This window comes from Oncorhynchus mykiss, chromosome 26 (assembly GCF_057628025.1).
Source record: "Oncorhynchus mykiss isolate SJ-2025 chromosome 26, ASM5762802v1, whole genome shotgun sequence".
NCBI classification, from domain to species: Eukaryota; Metazoa; Chordata; class Actinopteri; order Salmoniformes; family Salmonidae; genus Oncorhynchus; species Oncorhynchus mykiss.
In genome coordinates, this window is record NC_143047.1 from 3245957 (window position 1) to 3269073 (window position 23117).

At 41.2% G+C, this 23117-nt stretch overlaps 1 protein-coding gene and 1 long non-coding RNA gene across 3 annotated transcripts in view; both read right to left on the reverse strand.

Annotated features, from left to right (window-relative positions):
• The window catches only part of LOC149971349 (uncharacterized), an 812381-nt gene that overhangs the window by 413971 nt on the left and 375293 nt on the right, over nt 1-23117 (reverse strand). The window lies entirely within an intron of this gene.
• Nucleotides 1-23117, reverse strand: part of LOC110506257 (MAM domain-containing glycosylphosphatidylinositol anchor protein 1) — a 399885-nt gene that overhangs the window by 121279 nt on the left and 255489 nt on the right. For both annotated transcript variants that reach the window (XM_090221721.1, XM_021585690.3), the window contains exon 7: nt 11567-11836. In XM_090221721.1, coding sequence (XP_090077847.1) covers nt 11567-11836 — 270 coding nt within the window. The remainder of the gene's footprint in view (nt 1-11566; nt 11837-23117) is intronic.

Here is a 23117-nt window from a genome sequence, read left to right on the forward strand (position 1 = left end):
GTGGTCTGATACTCCTTCCATGTCAATATTATCGCTTGCACAGTGCTCCTTGGGATGTTTAAAGATTGGGAAATCTTTTGTATCCAAATCCTGCTTTAAACTTCTTCACAACAGTATCTCGGACCTGCCTGGTGTGTTCCTTGTTCTTCATGATGCTCTCTGCGCTTTTGACGGACCTGAGACTATCACAGTGCAGGTGCATTTATACGGAGACTTGATTACACACAGGTGGATTGTATTTATCATCATTAGTCATTTAGGTCAACATTGGATCAGTCAGAGATCCTCACTGAACTTCTGGAGAGAGTTTGCTGCACTGAAAGTAAAGGGGCTGAATAATTTTGCACGCCCAATTTTTCAGTTTTTGATTTGTTAAAAAAGATTGAAATATCCAATAAATGTCGTTCCACTTCATGATTGTGTCCCACTTGTTGTTGATTCTTCACAAAAAAATACAGTTTTATATCTTTATGTTTGAAGCCTGAAATGTGGCAAAAGGTCGCAAAGTTCAAGGGGGCCGAATACTTTCGCAAGGCACTGTATATATATATATATATATATATATATATATAGGCTTGTAATGACTGGCCAATTTAATAATGAAACACTAATCACTTTAACAATGTTTAAATAATGTTTACATACTGCTTTACTCATCGCATACAGTATGTAAATACTGTATTCTATTCCATTGTATTTTAGTCAATGCCACTCCGACATTGCTCAATCTAATATTTATATATTTCTTAATTCCATTCTTTTACTTTTAGATTTGTGTGTATTGTTGTGAATTGTTAGATACTACTGAAATGTTGGAGCTAGGAACACAAGCATTTCGCTACACCAGCAATAACATTTGCTAAATATGTGTATGTGACCAATACATTTAAATTTGATTTGCATTCGCTCAGTAAGAGTTCTATATTAGAGCGTAGAAGCGCAGAAGTATACCCGCTGCTATTCAATAGCTTGGAGCTAGCTAGCCTCTTCATCTGGATGCTCTGCTGTCCCCCCACTCGGTTTGGGTTTTGTCCTTTTTATTACTTTCAACAGTGCACCAACCTGGGTGATACTCGGTTTGGTCAACCAGTATTGCTGAACTGAGGGTTTGTCTTAGTTGTCTTTGTGACTTGTCTGTCCAGCAGAACCCTCCCGGTTTAGCATTTGGGTTCGGGGACTGCGTCTACAAGATTAGGAAAATGTGCATTTTTCGCTCCGACGGACTTGCAGTTCTCCCCTGAGAGTAAGCTAGGTGTGTCGAGAGGCACATCACATTTTCTCTCACATGGGGCAGCCATCTTGCCTAGACTCTTGTGTGTTCCACGGAGAATGAGCTAGAAAGGTGACCATTGCAGGACTAAGCAGTTATAAACTACTTTCCCCTAACCTTTTCACACGCGAGTTCCAAATATCTCTAACGGCTGCCCAAGCATGAGTTTTTTTTATGCATGTGATGTCAGAATGCATTCACTGTTCCAAAATGTGATTTTTACGCAACATGACAATTAGTCACAGGCCTATACTGGCCAGTAGGGGAAACAGGGATAGTACAGGTAAGATATCAGCATAATTTTCAAAATGTGGTTTGCCCTTTTGGCAATACCAACACTTGTATGACTGAAGCACACTTTTGAGAACAGCCAAAATAATGACACTACGCTGTCTTTGTATTGACGCATACAGTTGAAGTCGGAAGTTTACATACACCTTAGCCAAATACATTTCAACTCGGTATTTCACAATTCCTCACATTTAATTCTAGTAACAATTCCCTGTCTTAGGTCATTTAGGATCACCACATTATTTTAAGAATGTGAAATGTCAGAATAATAGCAGAGAGAATGATTTATTTCAGATTGTATTTCTTTCATCACATTCTCAGTGGGTCAGAAGTTTACATACACTCAATTATTAATTAGTAGCATTGCCCATTCCTCCTGACAGAGCTGGTGTAACTGAGTCAGGTTTGTAGGGCTCCTTGCCCGCACACGCTTTTTCAGTTCTGCCCACATATTTTCTATGGGATTGAGGTCAAGGCTTTGCGATGGTCACCCCCATACCTTAACTTTGTTGTCCTTAAGCCATTTTGCCACAACTTTGGAAGTATGCTTGGGGTCATTGTCCATTTGGAAAGCTTTAACTTCCTGACTGATATCTCGAGATGTTGTTACAATATATCAACATAATTTTCTTTCCTCATGATGCCATACATTTGTGAAGTGCACCAGTCCCTCCTGCAGCAAAGCACCCCCACAACGTGATGCTGCCACCCCCGTGCTTCACAGTTGGGATGGTGTTCTTTGGCTTGCAAGCCTCCCCCATTTCCCTCCAAAAATAACGATGGTCATTATGGCCAAAAAGTTATATTTTTGTTTCATCAGACCAGAGGATATTTATCCAAAAAGTATGATCTTGTACCCATGTGCGGTTGCAAATGGTGGTCTCGCATTTAATGGTGTTTTGGAGTAGTGGCTTCTTCCTTGCTTAGCGGCCTTTCAGATTATTTCATGTGATACAGTGATTTATAAGTGAAATAATTTGTCTGTAAACAATTGTTGGAAAAATTACTTGTGTCATGCACAAAGTAGATGTCCTAACCAACTTGCTAAAGCTATAGTTTGTTAAACCTTTTAAGGCTAGGGGGAGGTATTCGGAAGTTTGGATGACTGAGGTGCCCAAAGTAAACTGCCTGTTACTCAGGCCCAGAAGCTAGGATATGCATACACATAGTCATATTGGATAGAAAACACTCTAAAGTTTCTTAAACTGTTAAAATAATGTCTGTGAGTATAACATAACTGATTTGGCAGGCAAAACCCCAAGGAGAATCCATCCAGGATTTTTTTTTTGTTGAGGTAATTGGACTATCCAATGATTTTCTATGGGAAAGCCTAATTATTAGGACCCAGATTGCAGTTCCTGTGGCTTCCACTACATGTCAACAGTCTTAAGAAATTGTTCAATGTTGTTGTTTTTTTTAATGAAGAAGTATTCGTATTCTTTCTAAGTGTCACTCAGAAGGACTATAGTCTTTTGGTCGGCTTGAATGGGTGCGCACTCCTCTTTGTTTTTCTCAAGTATTGAAAACAGTTTATTCTGTCTTTTATTGTATTGATTATTTACATATTAGGTTACCTGAGGTTGGATTAGAAATGTTGTTTGAAATGTTTGGACCAAGTTTACAGGTAACTTTTTAGATTCCTTTGTAGGCATGTTGGGCGAGATGGAACAGCTGTATTTCTGAATCAAACGCGCCAAATTAACTGACATTTTTGGGATATAAAGAAGAATGTTATCTAACAAAAGGACCATTTATTATGTAACTGGGACCCTTGTGATTGCAACCAGATGAAGATCTTCAAAGGTTAGGGATTTATTTTATCGCTATTTCTGACTTTCGCTTGGTTGGAAAATGTTTTTAATGCTTTTGTATGTGGGCCGCTGTCCTCAGATAATCGCATGGTATGCTTTCACCATAAAGCCTTTTTGAAATCTGACAAAGCGGGTGGATTAACAAGATGTTACGTTTTTAAATCATGTAAGACACTTGTGTTTTCATGACTGTTTAATATTACGAATTTACTATTTTTGATATTCGCGCTCTGCAATTTCACCGGATGTTGTCGAGGTGGGTCGCTAGCACAAAGAGGTTTTAACAATACATTTGTGGAGTGGTTGAAAAACCGAGTTAACGATTCCAACCTAAGTATATGTAAACTTCCGTCTTCAACTGTATATTAAGATCCTTAAACGTGAGCTCTTGCATAGCATGACAAGAATGCGTTACAGAGGGTTGCCAGTTGATGTACGACACCACCTGGCATCCATGTTGGGAGTCCACCACATGAATTATTTCGACAACAACAGCTGAGTGGCTATCCAAATCTGCATGATAACAGTGCCTAAAACTAGTGATTCATCACCACAGTCAATTTTGTGTCAAATTTAACAAGACAACAGGAAAAAAATATTACCTGCAATCATGATAGACTCAAGAACTCAAAAAAGTGAAGAGAACTAAGAACAATGTTATCCAATGCTAATGTTATCCAACAAAAGCTAGCTTTCCCCCAAAAAAACAAAGTTTTCGTAATTTGAGCTTCTAGTCATGAAATCTATGCAGCCTACTCAATCACTTTTTTATAGCTACTGTTTACAGGCCTCCTGGGCCATATACAGCATTCCTTACTGAGTTCCCTGAATTCCTATCAGACCTTGTAGTCATGGCAGATAATATTCAAATATTTGGTGACTTTAATATTCACATGGAAAAGTCCACAGACCCACTCCAAAAGGCTTGCGGAGCCATCATCGACTCGAGTGGGTTTTATCCAACATGTCTCTGGACCTACTCACTGTCACAGTCATACTCTGGACCTAGTTTTGTCCCATGGAACGAATGTTGTGGATCTTAATGTTTTTCCTCATAATCCTGGACTATTGGACCACCATTTTATTACGTTTGCAATCGCAACAAATAATCTGCTCAGACCCCAACCAAGGATCATCAAAAGTCATGCTATAAATTCTCGGAGAACCCAAAGATTCCTAGATGCCCTTCCAGACTCCATCCGCCTACCCAAGAACGTCAGAGTACAAAAATCAGTTAACCACCTAACTGAGGAACTCAATATAACCTTGCGCAATACCCTAGATGCAGTCATACCCCTAAAAACCAAAACGATTTGTCATAAGAAACTAGCTCCCTGGTATACAGAAAATACACAAGCTCTGAGGTCTGTAGCAGTTTGGGTCTAGAGTGTCTCCCCCTTTGAAGAGGGGGATGACCGCGTCAGCTTTCCAATCTTTGGGAATCTCAGACAATAAAAAAGAGAGGTTGAACAGGCTAGTAATAGGGGTTGCAATAATTTCGGCAGATCATTTTAGAAAGAGAGGGTCCAGATTGTCTAGCCCGGCTGATTTGTAGGGGTCCAGATTTTGCAGCTCTTTCAGAACATCATCTATCTGGATTTGGGTGAAGGAGAAATGGGGAGGCTTGTGCGAGTTGCTGTGGGAGGTACCGGGCAGTTGACCGGGGTAGGGGTAGCCAGGTGGAAAGCCTGGCAAGCTGTAGAAAAATGCGTATTGAAATTCTCAATTATAGTGGATTTATCGGTGGTGACAGTCTTTCCTAGCCTCAGTGCAGTGGGCAGCTGGGAGGAGGTGTTCTTATTCTCCATGGACAACAGTACACATTGATGTTGTAGCTCCGGACCACCATACCTGATTCAACTCATTGAGGGTCTGATGATTAGTTGACAAGTTGAATCAAGTGTGCTTGTATGGGGCTACCCTAAAAATGTGTACTGATGGGGTTCCTCGAGGACTGGAGTTGGGAACCACTGCCTACATCGTGCGCCATCGTGAGCCATCGTGAGCCATCGTGCAAAAAGATTTGACTATATTCTTGCAGAAAAATGTAACGTGAATGTAAATGTCTCCTTCACGATTTGCCCAAATTTACCTGGGTGACTTCACACTAAATGTCATATAGTTTGCTCATACTTCAAGTTATCCGTTTGCTTCCATCTTGTGGACACCATCGGAATTACAACCAGAGTGATAGCTAGATGTGGGACCTTTCTGTTGCATTTCAAAGATGATGGGAGAATAAAAAAATAATATTTTTTTCTTTGTATTTTCTTCTACCATATCTATTGTTTTATGTACTCCTACATTCAATTCACATTTCCACAAACGTCAAAGTCTTTCCTTTCAAATGGTACCATGAATATGCATATCCTTGCTTCAGGGCCTGAGCTACAGGCAGTTAGATTTGGGTATGTAATTTTAGGCAAAAATTGAAAAAAAAGGGGTCATATGCAAACAGGGTTTCACAGATCTCTGTATCTGAGGACAGAAAACATAAAAAGAAGCAGGCTGCATTATACTCAAATTAGACAGCATTGAATATTAAATCAAATCAAATTTGTCACATGCTGACAAGTCCATATTATGGCAAGAACAACTCAAATAAGCAAAGAGAAACGACTGTCCATCATTACTTTAACCTGTCTAGGACTGGAACCCCGTTGCGCTAGAGGAACCCCTCACCAACAGCCAATGAAATTGCAGGGCGTCAAATTCAATCAACAGAAATCTCATAATTCAAATTTCTCAAACATACAAGTATTAGACACCATTTTAAAGATAACATTCTCCTTAATCCAACCACAGAAGTTGACAGATCGGCGGTACCGACTTCAGACGAGTCCTGTGACTCTAGTGGGGATTGTAGAGCAAAACGGAGAACACCATCGTGTGAGTCTCATCCTTCCATAGCGGGGTAAAGGCCAAACCGTTCGGATGCTACAGACATTTCCGTGAGAAGACCGATTTTCACAATGTCTCATGGTCTGACAAACACTGCTGTAGCTCTGCCACTTTTCACCTCAGATGCAGAAGGCCGACATCAGCGGATGTGGTGGATTAAGACGCAGCCCATGCAAAGATACAGTATCTCCAGCTTAAACAGACATATTTTTATGGGGATTTTTTATTATGCTAACTATTTTCAGTGGGGGCGCGGACATCAACTCTAGGGGGTTTTAACATGGTTTAACACTGTTAATCATATTAATTTGTGGTTTGAGTGGATTATCCCTTTAATATCGATAGTAGCCTAGCCTAGTAGCCTTGTGTGTTGCACAGCTCACGAGACAGCTGTAACACTACTAGCAATACATTTAACATCTTGATTCAATGATTTTATTTTAGTCTCATTGTTAGTTTATAGCATCATTATCTGCAGAAGTAGGTTCCCACTGGGCACAGATATCAATTCAACGTCTATTCCACATTGATTCAATGTCATTTAATTGAAATGACCTGGAAACAACGTTGATTCAACCAGTGTGTGCCCAGTGGGTTTAGGCTTTACGTTTTATCCATGTTTTTACTTATGTGTCATACATTTTACATAATTAGTCCCTCTGTCAGTCAATCTGTTTATTCTAGTAAAAAGGATTCCAGTAATTTGCTATTGTATTGTATGCTAGTATAACAATGTAAACGTGTTACATGAATAATCAGGCATTCTCTTGACTTGTATGTTCTTCATATAACTTCAACACAATTATATTTCCATGTCATGTGCTTCCACTAACTTCTCTTCTTCTTTGGATTATAATGGTGGTGTACAGACCAATATTAGGTGCATTACCGCCACCTACCGGGCTGGATTTCCCTGGAGACTATGGAGATGTTCTAAATTCTGTTCTCTAGTCTACATGAGTGGAGGAAATAAATGTGTGCTGAGTGTATTTCAGTTTGTTCTGGACGGGCTTTGAGTAAACTGGGGAGGTTGAAGTTTATTCCCATGGATGTGATTTTCTTCTGAGTGTCTGCCTTTGATGTTAGTATGCATGACAGTGAAGGAGGACATCATCTGTGGTTTCTGCAGCTGGAGAGTTGGGACATGAACCTGTGTTGTGTTTTCCTTGAGAATGATGGACTTTGGGTGGATGAAATGTTAATACCTTCCTTTTTCCCCACTCTGTCCATTCCTTTTGCCATTTGTGGGGTTTTTCAGCTAGCAACCAGACAGATCACAACACTGGACTCTGAACTTCCCTTCCCATTTGTTGTCTTAATGCATTCTCTATGTATACTCTTACACTAATTATATGATTGCTTCATTCTTGTCACATGTTCCCTTCTACTATTTATTAATCTGCTTGCATATTGGAATAAATGATGTCTTACAAACTGTCTAAATCATCGAGTTAAACTATGCTGAGTATACAAAATATTAAGAACACCTGCTCTTTCCATGACAGACTGACCAGATGAATCCATGTAAAAGCTATAATCCTCTGTTGAATTCATATCCCCTGTTGAATCCACTTTAATCAGTGTAGATGAAGGGGAGGAGGCAGGTTAAAGATTGTTAAGCCTTGAGACAATCGAGATATGAACTGTGTACGGGTGCCAGAGGGTGAATAGGCAAGAAAAACAGGGTATGGTAGTAGGTGCCAGGTGCACCGGTTGGTGTCAAGAACTGCAACACTGCTGGGTTTTTCATGCTCAATTTCCTGTGTGTATCAAAAATGCCGCCCCCCCCCCCCCCCCTCCCCGAGGACATCCAGCCAACTTAACACAAATGTGGGAAGCATTGGAGTCAACATGGGCCAGCATCCCTGTGTAACACTTTTGACACCTTGTGGAGTCCATGCCCCGACAAATTGAGGCTATTCTTAGGGCACAACTAAATATTAGGAAGATGATCCTAATGTTTGGTATACTCCGTGTCTATCTTCTTCCAGTAGAGTCAGGTAGGAGCTCCAAAGGGTATGTAGGGAGGGCCATCATTTTTTATGTATTTTTAATCACGGGAACTATCATGTGTTATGCTGCAACTGCTACTGCCGTGGTAATCACCCTGCAACTCTTACTGCCAAGGTGAATGCTCATGTTAATTCATGATTTAGCTCATGTCCCTGTATCATTTGCACATTATTGGCATGATGCTTGTATCGCTGGCAGAGCACACGTTGAGATTGTCGTGCTATATTTCCTAATGCTTTGTTGTTTCTTTATTGCCCCATCAATGCCTGGCCTGAGCCTCCCAAAACACTTTGGATGTCTGGGCACTTGCTTGCAGTGTGCTTTATTCTATTGTTGTAAACATGTGCTGGCACACAAACCCTGTAGCTCACTCTTAGTTTTACAGTCATCCATAGCTGTCATGCACATAAAACATCTAGGTTAGGCAATATCTTAGGTGTCCTATATTTAAGGATAGTAGTAAGCCTAGTTACGCGTGCATATCATTCATGCTTGTACATTGTGTGTATGCAAAGTGTCTTATACCCTTAGCTCACTCTGCTATAGTCATTTTATAATGCTGTGGGTCATGAGCTTTCTGCACAGTAGCTGAGCGTAGCTCATATCTGACACTATCATGTTGGCAAAATGCTTTGGTCCGCTATGTGCACCGTTCAGCAGGAGAGCAGCATGATATCTTGTGCTAATTGGATGGTGTCTGTCGCTGGCTGACATTATTACTGGGTCGCTTCTAATCAGAGTTGTCTAGAATAAGCTCTCTCAAACAGAACGTTTCATTAAAGGTGATAAAACACTTGATTGCCAACTGCTGATCACCATATGGTGTTTAACAAGCCATCAGCATGCTAGGTAATGCTAGTATCAACAGCCATCCAACACAGCTGGAAGCTATAGCTAGCCTTGTTTGGTCATTGCACCACAATATAGTGTCAGCTTCCCCACTAAGGTCCAGGGTGAGAACTTGAAATTTGAGGAAAATGGTTTTGGGTTAAGGTTAGGGTTAGGGCTAGCAGCTGTAATGTGAATATGCTATACGTAGCCACCATTGGTTGCTGTTTTGGGGTTTTGTTAGTATATTGTATGTAGTTTTATGCTTTTTGATGATAATGTATGTTATGGCTGAGCTGTGCTGCTGTGAACCAGTCTGATGTCTGCTCTTCTCTCTGTATAATGTGTTCTGTTTATATAACCAACTAGGTTTTTTAAACAATGTGTTGATAACTGGTAGAACAACTAAAATAACAAATATAATATATTCTATTCTACAGTATATTACATTTATTTAACAAAATAAAACACTATATTTAATTACAGAAGAACATCCTAACCCTTCCTTGTGCAAAATCATATCTGACACATCCGATCATACAAAATAATTGTACAATTGCATCTTAACTATTTTAAAATGTGGGGTTAATTTGCTCATCTATGGCCAAAATATTAGGTCAAATGACATTCATTAGACATAGGATTCATTATTCATGACAGCTTAATCATTTAATGTATTAACTGAATAGTTTAGTTCCAAAACTTAAAGAACACTCTGAAGCTCCTTTTTTGAAGCTTCTATATTACAATTACAACACACCATATAAATACAATTGGTTTTTAGACAGCATACTATGATTCCCATTTCAACACCCAGGGTGCAATCCTCTGTCCGGGGCTGCTAGGTGTCGAGTGGTTACTGCTAGCAAGTACAGCCCTGACAAATGCGAAGTAGTCTAAATATATGACTTTTGGTTTGTAATCGCACTATAATTATAATGCTCTCTCACAAAATGTATTAGAATTTAGAATATTAGAATAACGTACAATGCAAATGTCATGGGTGAAATACTTTTTTTTATGTTGTTTTGGAACTAAAACTCCCTTGCATAATGTAATACCTTTTTCTTACTTGTATTCCCATAGTTCACTTCGTTAGAAGAAGCCATGCATTTTCTCGATCCTCTCGCTTGCTTCTCAAAAGTGGCTTGCACTGTGTCAGCTGCATGCACAAGTAGCCTGGCTGGCTTACTACTGCCCCATTGAAGATTTAGAATGACACACTCGATCCTATCAATCCATATATGACGTGAGACACATTTGACAGAAGTACCGAAAGTAACAAAAATTCTAGTACCTAACCTAGTACCTTTTTTCGTGTTCTAGTATCGAAAAAGTACTGACGTTTCAGTTTACCATGTGGTGATTTACGGCACAGCATTAGATGAGTAGCTTATTTTTAATTTACCAAGATGGCAAGTTCATCTTGCCTCAGCGAGGTCACTGGGCAGTGAGTAACATGAGAAATAAGCCTACTCTTGGTTTTCTGAGAAGCTGTCTCAGTATGGCGTGCCTTAACAAATTTCATATTACAGTGAGCTCCAAAAGTATTGGGACACTGACACACATTGTGTTGTTTTTGCTCTGTAGTAAAGCACTTTGGATTTGAATATATATAATTGCTATGAGGGTAAAGTGCAGAATGTCAGCTTTAATTTGAGGGTAATTTCATAAACTGTTTTGAAATTCCATCACTTTTTGTAGCGGACCAAAAGTATTGGGACAAATTCACTTCTATGTGTATTAAAGTAGTGCAAAGTGAAGTATTTGGTCCTATATTCATAGCATGCAATGACTACATCAACCATTTGTCACTTTTCGTTTGTGAGTTATTTTACATGAATATTACAACATTTTTATACCCAAGTGAAACAGGAAGCCATGGAAGGCCACAATATAGTTCCTTAAAATTAGATTAACTTTTGTTTTCAAGTAGAATGTTAATGCAGATTTAATTTAGTTTGATTTTATTTATAAGGATCTTTTGGGGTGGAAATAATTTTGACACCTATCTTTTAAAGAAAGCAAATACAAATATTATTTAAAAAATGTTTGCATAAAATATATCAATGGTGCCAGTAATTTTGAATGTGACTATCAATGACGGTACCAAAGATGGTGTATATCTCAGACGAACAACTTTACCATATACATTTTTTTCAAGGTTCCTGTCTGTGCAAGTGGGCGTTCCCTTTCTCGCATGAGCTCACGGTTCCTCCATAATATCTGGCATGCTCACGTGAGAGAACAGCTGGCTCTAGTCTACTTATTGTTCCCTCCCCACTCGCCCCACCTGCCCTGAGCAGAAATATTTGCCAGTGAGATGTCTCGCTATGCGGCAATAAGTAGACCAGAGTGGTCCCGCCCAGATCAGAAAAAATTGGAAAGCCAGATGTCCCCCTTTCTCTTCCGTCTCTGACTGTATATCAAATAGACACACACACACACTCACTTCGGACGAGGAGGTTGACGTTCCTCTTGGCAGGGTTCCCCACGTTGTTGACCGCTGTGCAGTTGTAGAAGCCTGAGTCGGCGGGCGTGACCGAGCGCAGTGTCAGAGTCCCATTCCTTACCAACGAGTTTCTCGGCAATGGGTTGGGGTAGCGCGACCACGTGACAGTGGGCTTAGGGAATCCGGCGGTCACCTCACACGACAGGGTTACGTCTTTCCCGGGGTCCACCACCAAGGTCTCGTTGACCGACAGCCGTAGAGCAGGGGGAGCTGAGGGGAGAGGAGGATGAGAAGAGTGGAAAAGGTGTGAGTTTGTCATTTTTTAAATAACATTGTTGTTAGGATGTTGGCTAGTTGACCGACAGCCAGAGAGCAGGGGAACTCAGGAGAAGAGGGGGAGAGGAGAAGGTGTTATTGTGTACATTGCCAGTAGCTAGTTCTTGTTCCGTTTTGACTTCTCACACATGTGAGTGGACACACTGATAGTGATACCACACATATTCACGCACGCACGCACACACATACACAGACAGATCTGCCTTCCAGGCAAGTTCTACTCTAAACCCAGAGCTGTGTAGACATTAGCTGTAGCTTATATCTTTAGCTCTGTGTCAATCTTTAGCCACATTCATTAACGACTCCATTACAACTACCTCTCCAGGAGTACCCAAACAACTAGACACGCTTTTAGATGGCTTCGGGCTAAATCAATATCATTTTTCAGAAGGTAAGATTGTAGCAGTGGGCTCACTTCACAATTTGACTGTGTGGACAACTAAATAGCAGCCTGTCGATGTGCCCTTGAGCAAGGCACTTAACCCTAATTGCTCCTGTACTGTAAGTTGCTCTGGATAAGAGTGTACGCTAAATGACTAAAATGCAAATGCGTGGTATCTGAAAGGGCTTCGAAGATACAGTTGACTCATTGGATCTATCTGTATTGATTTGGAAAGCAAGCTCTATTAAATGACACCTCTACCTCTTATTTATATTGATCTAGAGACAGACGGAAAGAATGTGCACATCTCATTTAGTCACTTTAACAGGCATTCATTTAGAATAGATTTGTGTCCTCTTGGTCTCTTTATAGTTATACTCTCCTTAGAGCATTAGTCGGGAATACTTTAAATTAAGTTGCTCCTAAACCTTTGTAGTACAACTAGTAACATAATTGTGTTAACATTTGTAGTACTTTAGTAGCAGCAACCTCTTAAGGATCACACCTTCTTTTCTATTTTTGCCTAAAATGACATATCCAAATCTAACTGCCTGTAGCTCAGGACCTGAAGAAAGGATATGCATATATAACACATTAGATCTGGTAAAAGATAATACATTCGTAAAAAAATGTTTCCATCATCTTTGAAATGAGGGGTCCCGTAGAGGCTAATTGCAAATTAATTGCATGCTAAGACAAGTTTCACGGCAGACATTGTGGCAGCCATGCCAAGTGACAAGCTACCAAAACTAGCACAAAGTCAAGTTTTCTTGTTTCATAGCTGTCCTTTAAAAAAAAAGAGTAGAATGACCTGAAATACAGCATGGCGAGAACATCGAAGAGGGCAAAAAACTCCAGAACACCAGACAGAGATCGATAGCAGCTCAACACATTGGAAATACAGAGGGCAAAGCTGGGAAGAGTGGAACAAAATACTGTAGAGCAGACAAAGGAGGAAAAAACTGGTAAGTCCAAAGGGACATTAATCATCAAAGTTGTCGTTTTGACAGAACACACACAGACCTAGCCGTCAGACTTAAGGTGGAAAGAATGGCTGTGGACGGCTTTTCAGTCAGACCATGGGCAGAACTTGTTTGCTGTGGAGTATAGTAGTGCATACAGAAAGTGTGTTAATACTTGATGGTATGCCAAGGTCCTCCCGGGTGGCGCAGTGGTTAAAGGTGCTGTACTGCAGCGCCAGAGACTCTGGGTTCGCGCCCAAGCTCTGTCGTAAACGGCCCTCGACCGGGAGGTGGATGCGACGCAAAATTGGCATAGCGTCGTCCGGGCTAGGGAGGGCTTGGCCGGTAGGGATCCTTTGTCTCATCGCGCACCAGCGACTCCCGTGGCAGGCTGGGCGCAGTGCACGCTAACCAAGGTTGCCAGGTGCATGGTGTTTCCTCCAACACATTGGTGTGGCTGGCTTCCGGTTGGATGTGTGCTGTGCGGCTTGGTTGGGTTGTCTATCGGAGGACTTTCAACCTTAGTCTCTCCCGAGCCCGTACGGGAGTTGTAGCGGGAGTTGTAGCGATGAGATTGAGATACTAACAATTGGATACTATGAAATTGGGGAGAAAAATGGGGTAAAAAATAAATAAAATACTTGTTGGTATGAATAAAATGTAGGACATATTATGGAGGTTGTTATGAATGATACTGCAATACGGTCCTGACTTGTTTCATGAAGGCGTTATGAATGCCCTATGCATACCACCATGAAAAGTATTACAGATATATTTTGTGTATGTTCCCATTTGCCATGCTTCCAGGAATAACAAGAGTCAAAAGTCACATTTTAAAAAACAAAAAACAATAACAATAACAATAACAATAATGGTGTCAGAGACAATCAGTAAGGCTACCAAAGTTGAGTATTGAGAAATTCTATGCAGATGTGGCAGGAGTTTTGGAGCCAGTATCAGACTGCTATTCACAACATGATTCACTGTGCAATAAAGAGAAGTTTGCCTACCGGGAAACGTATCTCACTGGACCAGCTGCAAAGGCAGTAGCAGGACTGATGTTAACAGGCAGTAACTATGATGATGCAATCGCTCTGCTCAAGAGCAGCAAACCTTTTACAATTCACAAAAAATACAAAAGGTTGGTAGGTGTTAGATACCAGCCAAACTTTGGGAGAGTGCAATAGCTTTTATTTAAGTTTTTAAATGAGCAACTTTGTGTCCACTTTTTGGATATAAGACCATTCTTCTATACACATTCATGTTTAATCTGCAGACTCCAGTCAAAAGTAGTGCACTATATAGGGAATAGGGTGCTGTTTGGTACGCCAACAGTCTTACTGTGTTGTAACTTTAATGAGTTACAGAGTTAATTGTTTACCATTAATTCATTGAGCTGTACCTAAACACATTTTCTTTAACAATTATTTACAAATGTAAGAGTAATTGTATTAGAATTCATGCGAAGGAGATTGAGAGTGTACAGATTTCTGTTGTATTTGATTACGCTATTGAATGCAAGTACCAGAATGCCTTATGACAGGAAGTAAAAAAACGTGAACGAGCCCAGTGACAAGTTATATTCCCTGGCTTCCGAACCAACTTTCTTTTATTGTTTTGTAGAATCTAAAGTGGTAAAATGTAACGTGAACAAGTATTATTACTAAAAAGAAGCTTTCATCTCACAACCAACGTCCCGTCCTGAGTCATCACTTTGAAGATAGTTATTCTACAATTTTGGTGCCGAAACCCGGGAGTATGAGCTGCTACGAAGATCAGAGGGATGAATTGGCTGAAATGTATGAGGAGGAACGTCGGCATGAAGCAGAAAGAATGCAACGAAAGCGGGGTACCATCCGAGGTGCCACAACACAGACTTTTGAATAAAATTGACGTGGAAATAACCCAGTCAAGTCCGGATACCGATCACTTGAGTACATTGTTGGAATTGCTGTTAGCTAAGGAGGACAGCTTGTTTGAGAAAATGAGAAGAAAATAAGTCCTAAAAAAACAGGACCTCAATCCATTACCAGCACAGGTGAGTGATGCTAACTCAGACAGAACTCAGAGACAATCAGTAAGGCTACCAAAGTTGATTATTGAGAAATTCTATGGAGATGTCAGTATGTGGCAAGAGTTTTGGAGCCAATATCAGACTGCTATTCACAAAATGATTCACTGTGCAATAAAGAGAAGTTTACCTACCGGGAAACAGATTTCACTGGACCAGCTGCAAAGGCAGTAGCAGGACTGATGTTAACAGGCAGTAACTATGATGATGCAATCGCTCCGCTCAAGAGCAGATTTGGAAGGAAAGATCTTGTGATTAGTGCTCACATGTCAAAGCTGCTGAATCTCACTCCCGTGAAGATATCCTCTGACCTAAGTGCCTTGAGGCAGCTATATGATGAATGTGAAATTCAGGTTAGGAGCTTGGAATCGCTGGGTGTAGTGTCAGAAACCTATGGAAGTCTACTATGCCCAATCTTACTGCAGATGATTCCAGAGGACATAGCTCTTGACTATATTCGTCAGAGGGGAGTAGATGATGAATGGAAAATGTCTGAGATCATCAGTTTCCTACAGAAGGAGGTTCAGAGCAGGGAGCGAGCACTACAAATGACAAGATCATGAAACCAACAGAAAGAGAGCAAACCATGGAACAAGTCATGCTCCTCCGATGAAATGAAAACAGAAAGACCCAACATGCCATCTGCTGCGGCACAACACTGTCTATTCTGTGACAGTGCAGACCACAAATCAGAAAACTGCCCTGACCACAATATTTCTGCACGCAAAGAGAAATGAAAGAAAATGGAAATATGCTTTGTATGTTTAGGACAGAAACACATAGCAAAATTATGTAAAGTCAAAGATGTCATGTGCAACATGTGGAAGCAGACATCAAATTGCTGTGTGTACCGGTAAGAGGAGTGCGATGCGAGATCCTACTGTTTCTGCAGATGATGATGTTTCCTCAGTTATTCCCCATTCAGTGAAGATGAAACCAGATTAACAGAACACTGTGTTGCTATAAACGACAAAGGCATGGGTAAGAAGGCCCATCGGGCAGGAAGATAGCTCGTTGCTTTTTAGATGGAGGCAGTCAGATGTTTCATACATGAACACCTTCTGAAGGGCCTGAAGCTACCAGTAATCAGACAAGAGGCACTCACTCTTCACACGTTTGGCTCCTCTGCTCCAGCAACGTCCCAGCGCAACACAGTGAAAGTCATCTTGGAGAATGTCTGGGACAAACAGCAGAGAATTGAAATAGAGGCAGTTGAAACCTCACAACTGTGCACAGCTGTGATGAAGGTTCCTAGTGAGCAGATTCAACATTAGCTCTATAGAAAGGGACTGCAAGATCGCAAACTTTCCGGGAGATGACAATGATATTGAACTTTCTGTCCTGAAAGGAGCAGACTACTACCGGCAGATAGTATCAGGCCGAGTGGAGCGACTGACAGAGATACTGGTGGCTTTAGAGAGCACCTTTGAATGTTTGTTGCAGGAACCAGTGTCCATGTCAAGTGTCGCTGAGGCAACATGCATGTTCACCTGACATGATGAAGACACACTAGTCTCCAAACAACTGCATGCATTCTGGGAGCTTGAGTCTCTGGGTATCACAAGCGAGAAAACACAAAACAAAGAGGAAAATTAGGCTCTACAGAGGTTCAAGAGAACAACCACCTTCAAAGATGGACGATACCATGCAGAGTTGCCATGGAAACGAGAAATGCCAGAAAACTGCAGAATTGCTAAGAAATGGTTTGAAGGACTGAAGAAGGATGCGACGTTGTACAGCAGATACAATGAAGTATTAGAAGACTACTTACAACAGGATATGGGATAGGACATGCCCAAGGACAACGCATCAAGCACAGACAACATGAAATACTACTTACCTCACCATGCAGTACTCAGAGAAGACAATGTGACGACAACACTGAGAGTGTTTTTTTATGCCTCGTCCTATGAAGATGACTGTCCATCACTACTCACAGAACCTAACCCGAATCCGGATCTGCTCAGCGTTCAGACTACATGAGATCGCATTCATGGCAGACATCAAGAAGACTTTCCTAGAGATATCCCTAGCAGAGAGAGACTGAGACGCTGTGAGATTCCTGTGGCTCACAGGCCCAACAAGGGGAGAAAATAAAAAGGAACTGTGAGTGCCGAGGATGAACAGAGTGGTATTTGGAGCTTCCAAGTAAATTCTTGCTTGCAGCTACAATCAGAAAGCACCTGAAACAATATAAAACAGAACAACCAGAAGTTGTAGAGACGTTGAGAGAGTCACTCTATGTAGATGACTTCATTGCAAGTTCACGCAATGTTGAAGAGGCTGACCTTGTGACAACTGCAAAGTGAATGCTGTCGACTGCAGGCACGGACCTGTGGATGACCAATTCTCCTGAACTGAAACCAAATGGGAGGAGATTATGACAACTGACCACCCGTTGGTGCTAGAAATACAAGGGGTAGTGCTGAAAGTATTAGGTTTAGTGTGGAGACTGGGAACAGATGACTTTGTGTTACTGACCATTCTAAAGAAAGGAAAAACACAAAGTGAAGTGTTTTGCAGTCGTCTGCACTTATCTTCACCCTCTTGGCTTCCTGACCCCTTCACAATCAAGATCAAGTACATGTTCCAGGAAATGTGGGAGTCAGAGGAGACTGATGATAACAAGGTTCCAGAAGAGGTGAATACAGAACAAAAGCCCAGTTGCCAGGTCACTGTGCCGCTCGCAGCAAACAGCACAGACATCACTGGACCCATGTTGGAGCTTGAAAGGTACAGAAAACTGAAAAAAGTGCTCAGAGTGACCGCCTGGATAGAGAGATTCATAGCCAATGCTGGGAAATACTCATCAGGTCCGTGAAAACATGCCTGAGAAAGGTTCTTGGGAGAGCTTCACTCAACTCTGATGAGATTTAAGCAAAGTTCTGACAGAGGTTGATGCTATCCTAAATTCTAGGCCTCTGACCTTTGTGCACAATGAAGTGGATGAACCACAACCCCTGACACCAGCACACTTCCTGGTGGGTAAAAGACTAACCTCTTTGCCACCCAAGCCATTTCCAGCTGACACTCAGTACCCAACGCTAAACAAGGAGGAAATGACACCCAGATGGAAGTACAGGCAGAGAGTTGTGACCAGCTTCTGGAACAGCTGGCAAAGAGTCTACTTACTGGATCTATAGTCAGCACACCGCTGTGACACACCACAGCCCACCCCACTGAAAGTGGGTGACGTTGCACTCATCAGATAAGATAACACACCCAGACTAACCTGGAAACTAGGAAAGATTGAGGAACTGTTTCCAGGCTGAGATGGCCTAGTTAGGTCATGTTCAGTTTGTACTGCCTCGGACTTGTTGAGAAGGCCTATTCAGTTGATATACTGCTTAGAGATTTAGATGAACACAGCGGTTCATTGGGGGGAGGATGTCGTAAATTTAATGGGTTACAGAGTTAATGTTTACAGTTAATCCATTGAGCTGTATCTATTTACATATGTAAGAGTGATGGAAATTGAGAGAACTATGTACATAATTATGTTGTATTGTTTAGTATTGGATTACGCTATTGTCAGTTAATACGAGAATGCCTTGCTATAGGAAGTTAACTGGCACATTTGTTTTTTTGTGTACAAGTGACAAGTGATTACCATGGCTTTCGCTAGCAACTTTCTTTAATTGTTTTGTAGAATCTGAAGTGGTAAAATATAACGTGAACAAATATTATTGCTAAAAATAAGCTTTCATCTAACAACCGACATTGAGTCATTACTTTGAAGATAGTTAGTTATTCTGTCACGTGTGCTCCCTCTCCGGCCTCTATGTCACCAAGCTGCTTGTTATGGGGCACACCTGTCACCATCATGAAGCGCACCTGGCCGTCATCAGACTCACCTGGACTCCATCACTTCCCTGATTACCTTCCCTATATACGTCACTCCCTTTGGTTCCTTCCCCAGGGGTTATTGTTTCTGTTTCTGGTCTGTGCGTTGTTAATGTTTTTTGTTTTGTTTTATGTTGTGTTTATTTATTAAAACACTCACTGCCTGAACTTGCTTCCTGACTCTATTCTATATACCGAGATGAAAGTGCACATTTGACTTAATAGAATAGAGCTGCTTGGTCAGATTCAAACTACAAACTAAGTCCAAACCCCCACTTACTGGACTAACAAACACATATTACCTGGATAGTCACAATTTTTAATTTAGATTCACTGGCATGTTCAGGGTGCAATGTTATAGAACATTCAGATAGAAATGCATTGTCTAGAACATATATGACTTAGAATTTCGCATCATGTCAGCTCTTTTCATTACATTTCGCTCTGAGACGTTATGCATAAGTATTCATTTAGAACCACTGGTCTATTCAGAAGGGTGCAACATTACAGAACATTCAGATATAAACGCATTGTACAAATGCTGTATGACAATAATGCCGAATTGGACAGCATGACAGTTTTATTCATTACATTTCTTTTCTGCAACACTCAGAACATTTCCTCACAGAATATATCCCCCTCTTTGCTAATACTCGTCATGAATCTACCCAATGGAGTGCTGGGTCAAAGGTCGATGGTGAGAGCTGACTCCCACTCTAATCCAAAGACAGGTGAGAGAGTGAGATGGAGGATACGCATCCATCCGCACAGTAATAACCTCACTCCCCACTCCAATCCAATATGCTTACCCCTTTCTATGGGAAGCGGTGGGGAACACAGTGGGGGGCTAAAGCTTTTCTCTTAGCCCCTGAATTCTCAGAGTAAAGGGATAATCTCATATCGAGACCCCGCAAAAAATAGGAACCTATTTATTAGAGAGACCTCATATCCCTTAGTCTATAATCTTCCTCTCTTCACCAGATTTCCATCGCAGTAATGAAAAGAGCATGTGGGGAGGCTGGCAGCTGGGGAGGAAAACACACATGAGACAGACACGGACACACAGATGCGCATACACACACGTGCACACACAGACACATCGGAACTGGCACACACACAGACACACATTCACAAAACACAGATCCAACATCTTGCTATACCTCTTCAACTAACTCATTGTTAATTATTTTAGGAGGAGCAACAGATTTTCATAGTTATTCATGCATGTATGTCAAGGTTTGAGTTAAATTGTTTCGCATATTAATATGATACGTTTATAGCCATATATTTCCAAGTTATACACCAAATCATGACTTTCTTTATTATGTATCTAGAAATAATATCGGAAACTGAAGCCATATTGGTCCTCAATAAAAACTCTTAGAGCCCAGAAGAGAACCTTCTCTTGCTTGAAGAAAAAATAAAAACACTTTGAAACATCCATTTAATAGAATTGTGCAAGGGGCACCATTTCCCTGATCTTATGAGCTCTTGAACATCAGTCTCTGGCTGTGTCCCAAATGGCACTCTATTCCATATCTAGTGCACTTCTTTTGACCAGAGCCACATGGTCACTGTTCAAAAGTAGTGCACTAGATAGGGAATTGGGTGCAATTTGGGATGAACAAACTATGTGCCAGGTCCACTAGAGCGAAGGTCCAATATAATTATTTAATGAACACAATACTTCACAAGTGTTATTAAAAGTGTCCTGATGCCACCTTTCTTAAGACTGATATCCCTCATAGGGGAAGTCCCCCAATCAAAACTACACTTCGGTCTCAACAATGCGCCACCTCTCACACTGCAGGCCTTAATGCTCAAACCAGTTTTGTTTTTCAAATCCGCTTTCGACTACTGACTGTCCAAACAGCATGTTACAAGTGACCAAATGGGATTTGTGTAAATTCAGACTGTAGTAATTTGCTAATATGGCTACACTAGTTGCCATTGTAATAGTGGGTGTTTGCGCAGTGCCGTAAACCACAGAATACCCATGTTATTGACCAGATAATCATGTGGCCTATTTAACAATGAAAATAATTGTCTTCAAAAAGGTATTTAAAAATGGAAGGCAGTCGGGAGGAGGCAAGATCAGTTGGGACCATTCTAGCCAAAGCGAGGGCAGATGTTCATGTGAACAACCGCCGCAACGCCGATATAAAGTGGTTTTTGCTGGGATGTTACGTGTCCTACTTATACCAGTACACTAGTAACAACCTAAGCATCACACACTTCTATTCGATCAAGCAAGCCTCACTTAGCCATTCCATTTTTGGGGGGACCAAAATTTACACTCTCATTGATCTCCATACAAAAACTTCTCCCTTGGTGAGCAAAAAAAAAAAAGCCATCTGCTGGAGAAAACATATTTTGGGCCCAATTATCCCTCTTGCGTTGCCTCTTCCTCTCTGCGCAAACTGATTGGTGGTGGTGCTTGTGTTTCCTCTCATTTAGAAGTTGTTGTGGAGCAAGCATTACCAGTGGTGTAAAGTACTTAAGTAAAATTACTTTAAACAACTACTTAAGTACTGCTTGCGGGTATCTGTCCTTTATTATTTATTTAACAACTTTTACTTTTACTTCATTACATTCCTAAAGAAAATAATGACCTTTTTACTCCATACAGTTTACCTGACAGACAAAAGTACTTATTTGGAATGCTTATCAGGACAGGAAAATGGTCCAATTCATGCACTTATTGTGTGCTCCCTCTCCGGCCTCTAGGTCACCAGGGTGCTCGTTATGGCACACACCTGTCACCATCGTTGCGCGTCATCAGACTTGTATTACGTTGCGTTTTTTTAATTAAAACACTTACTTTCTAAACTTGCTTACCGATTCTCAGCGCACATGTTACACTTATCAAGACAACACATGGTCATCCCTTCTGCCTCTGATCAAACGGAATCCCTAAACACAAATGCATCTTTTGTAAATTATGTCTGAGTGTTGGAGTGTGCCCCTGACTATCCATACTTTTTGCTTTGCTTAATAGAAGAAATTTGATTTATACTTTTACTTTTGATACTTAAGTATATGTTAGTAATTACATTTACTTTAGAGCTGGTCATGTGTGCACCTCAGCCACGCTCAAGGTATTAAACAATATCATAACCGCCATTGACCTGGCCAAGGCTTTCGACTCTGTCAATCCCCGTATTCCTATCGGCAGACTCAATAGCCTTGGTTTCTGAAATGACTGCCTCGTCTGGTTCACCAACTACATCGCAGACAGAGTTCAGTGTGTCAAATTGGAGGGCCTGTTTTCCGGACTTCTGGCAGTCTCTATGGGGGTACCACAGGGTTCAATTTTCGGGCCAACTCTTTTCTCTGTATATATCAATTGTCGCTCTTGATGCGGGGATTCCCTGATCCACCTCTACACAGACGACACCATTCTGTAAACATATGGCCCTTCTTTGGACACTGTGTTAACTTACCTCCAAACGAGCTTCAATGCTATACAACACTCCTTCCTTGGCCTCCAACTGCTCTTAAACGCTAGTAAAACCAAATGCATGCTTTTCAGCCGTTCGCTGCCCGTTCGCCCGCCCGACTAGCATCACTACCCTGGACAGTTCTGACTTAGAATATGTGGACAACTACAAATACCTAGGTGTCTGGCTAGACTGTAAACTCTTCTTCCAAACTCATATTAAACATCTCCAATCCAAAATCAAATCTAGAATCGTCTTTCTATTTCGCAACAAAGTCTCCTTCACTCACGCCGCCAAACTTAGCATAGTAAAACTGACTATCCTACCGATCCTCGACTTTGGCGATGTCATCTACAAAATAGCTTCCAATACTCTACTCTGCAAACTGGATGCAGTCTATCACAGTGCCATCCGTTTGTTACCAAAGCCCCGACATATTCGTCGCCAGACCCACTGTCTCCAGGTCACCTAGTCTATACTAGGTAAAGCTTATCTCAGCTCACTGGTCACGATAACA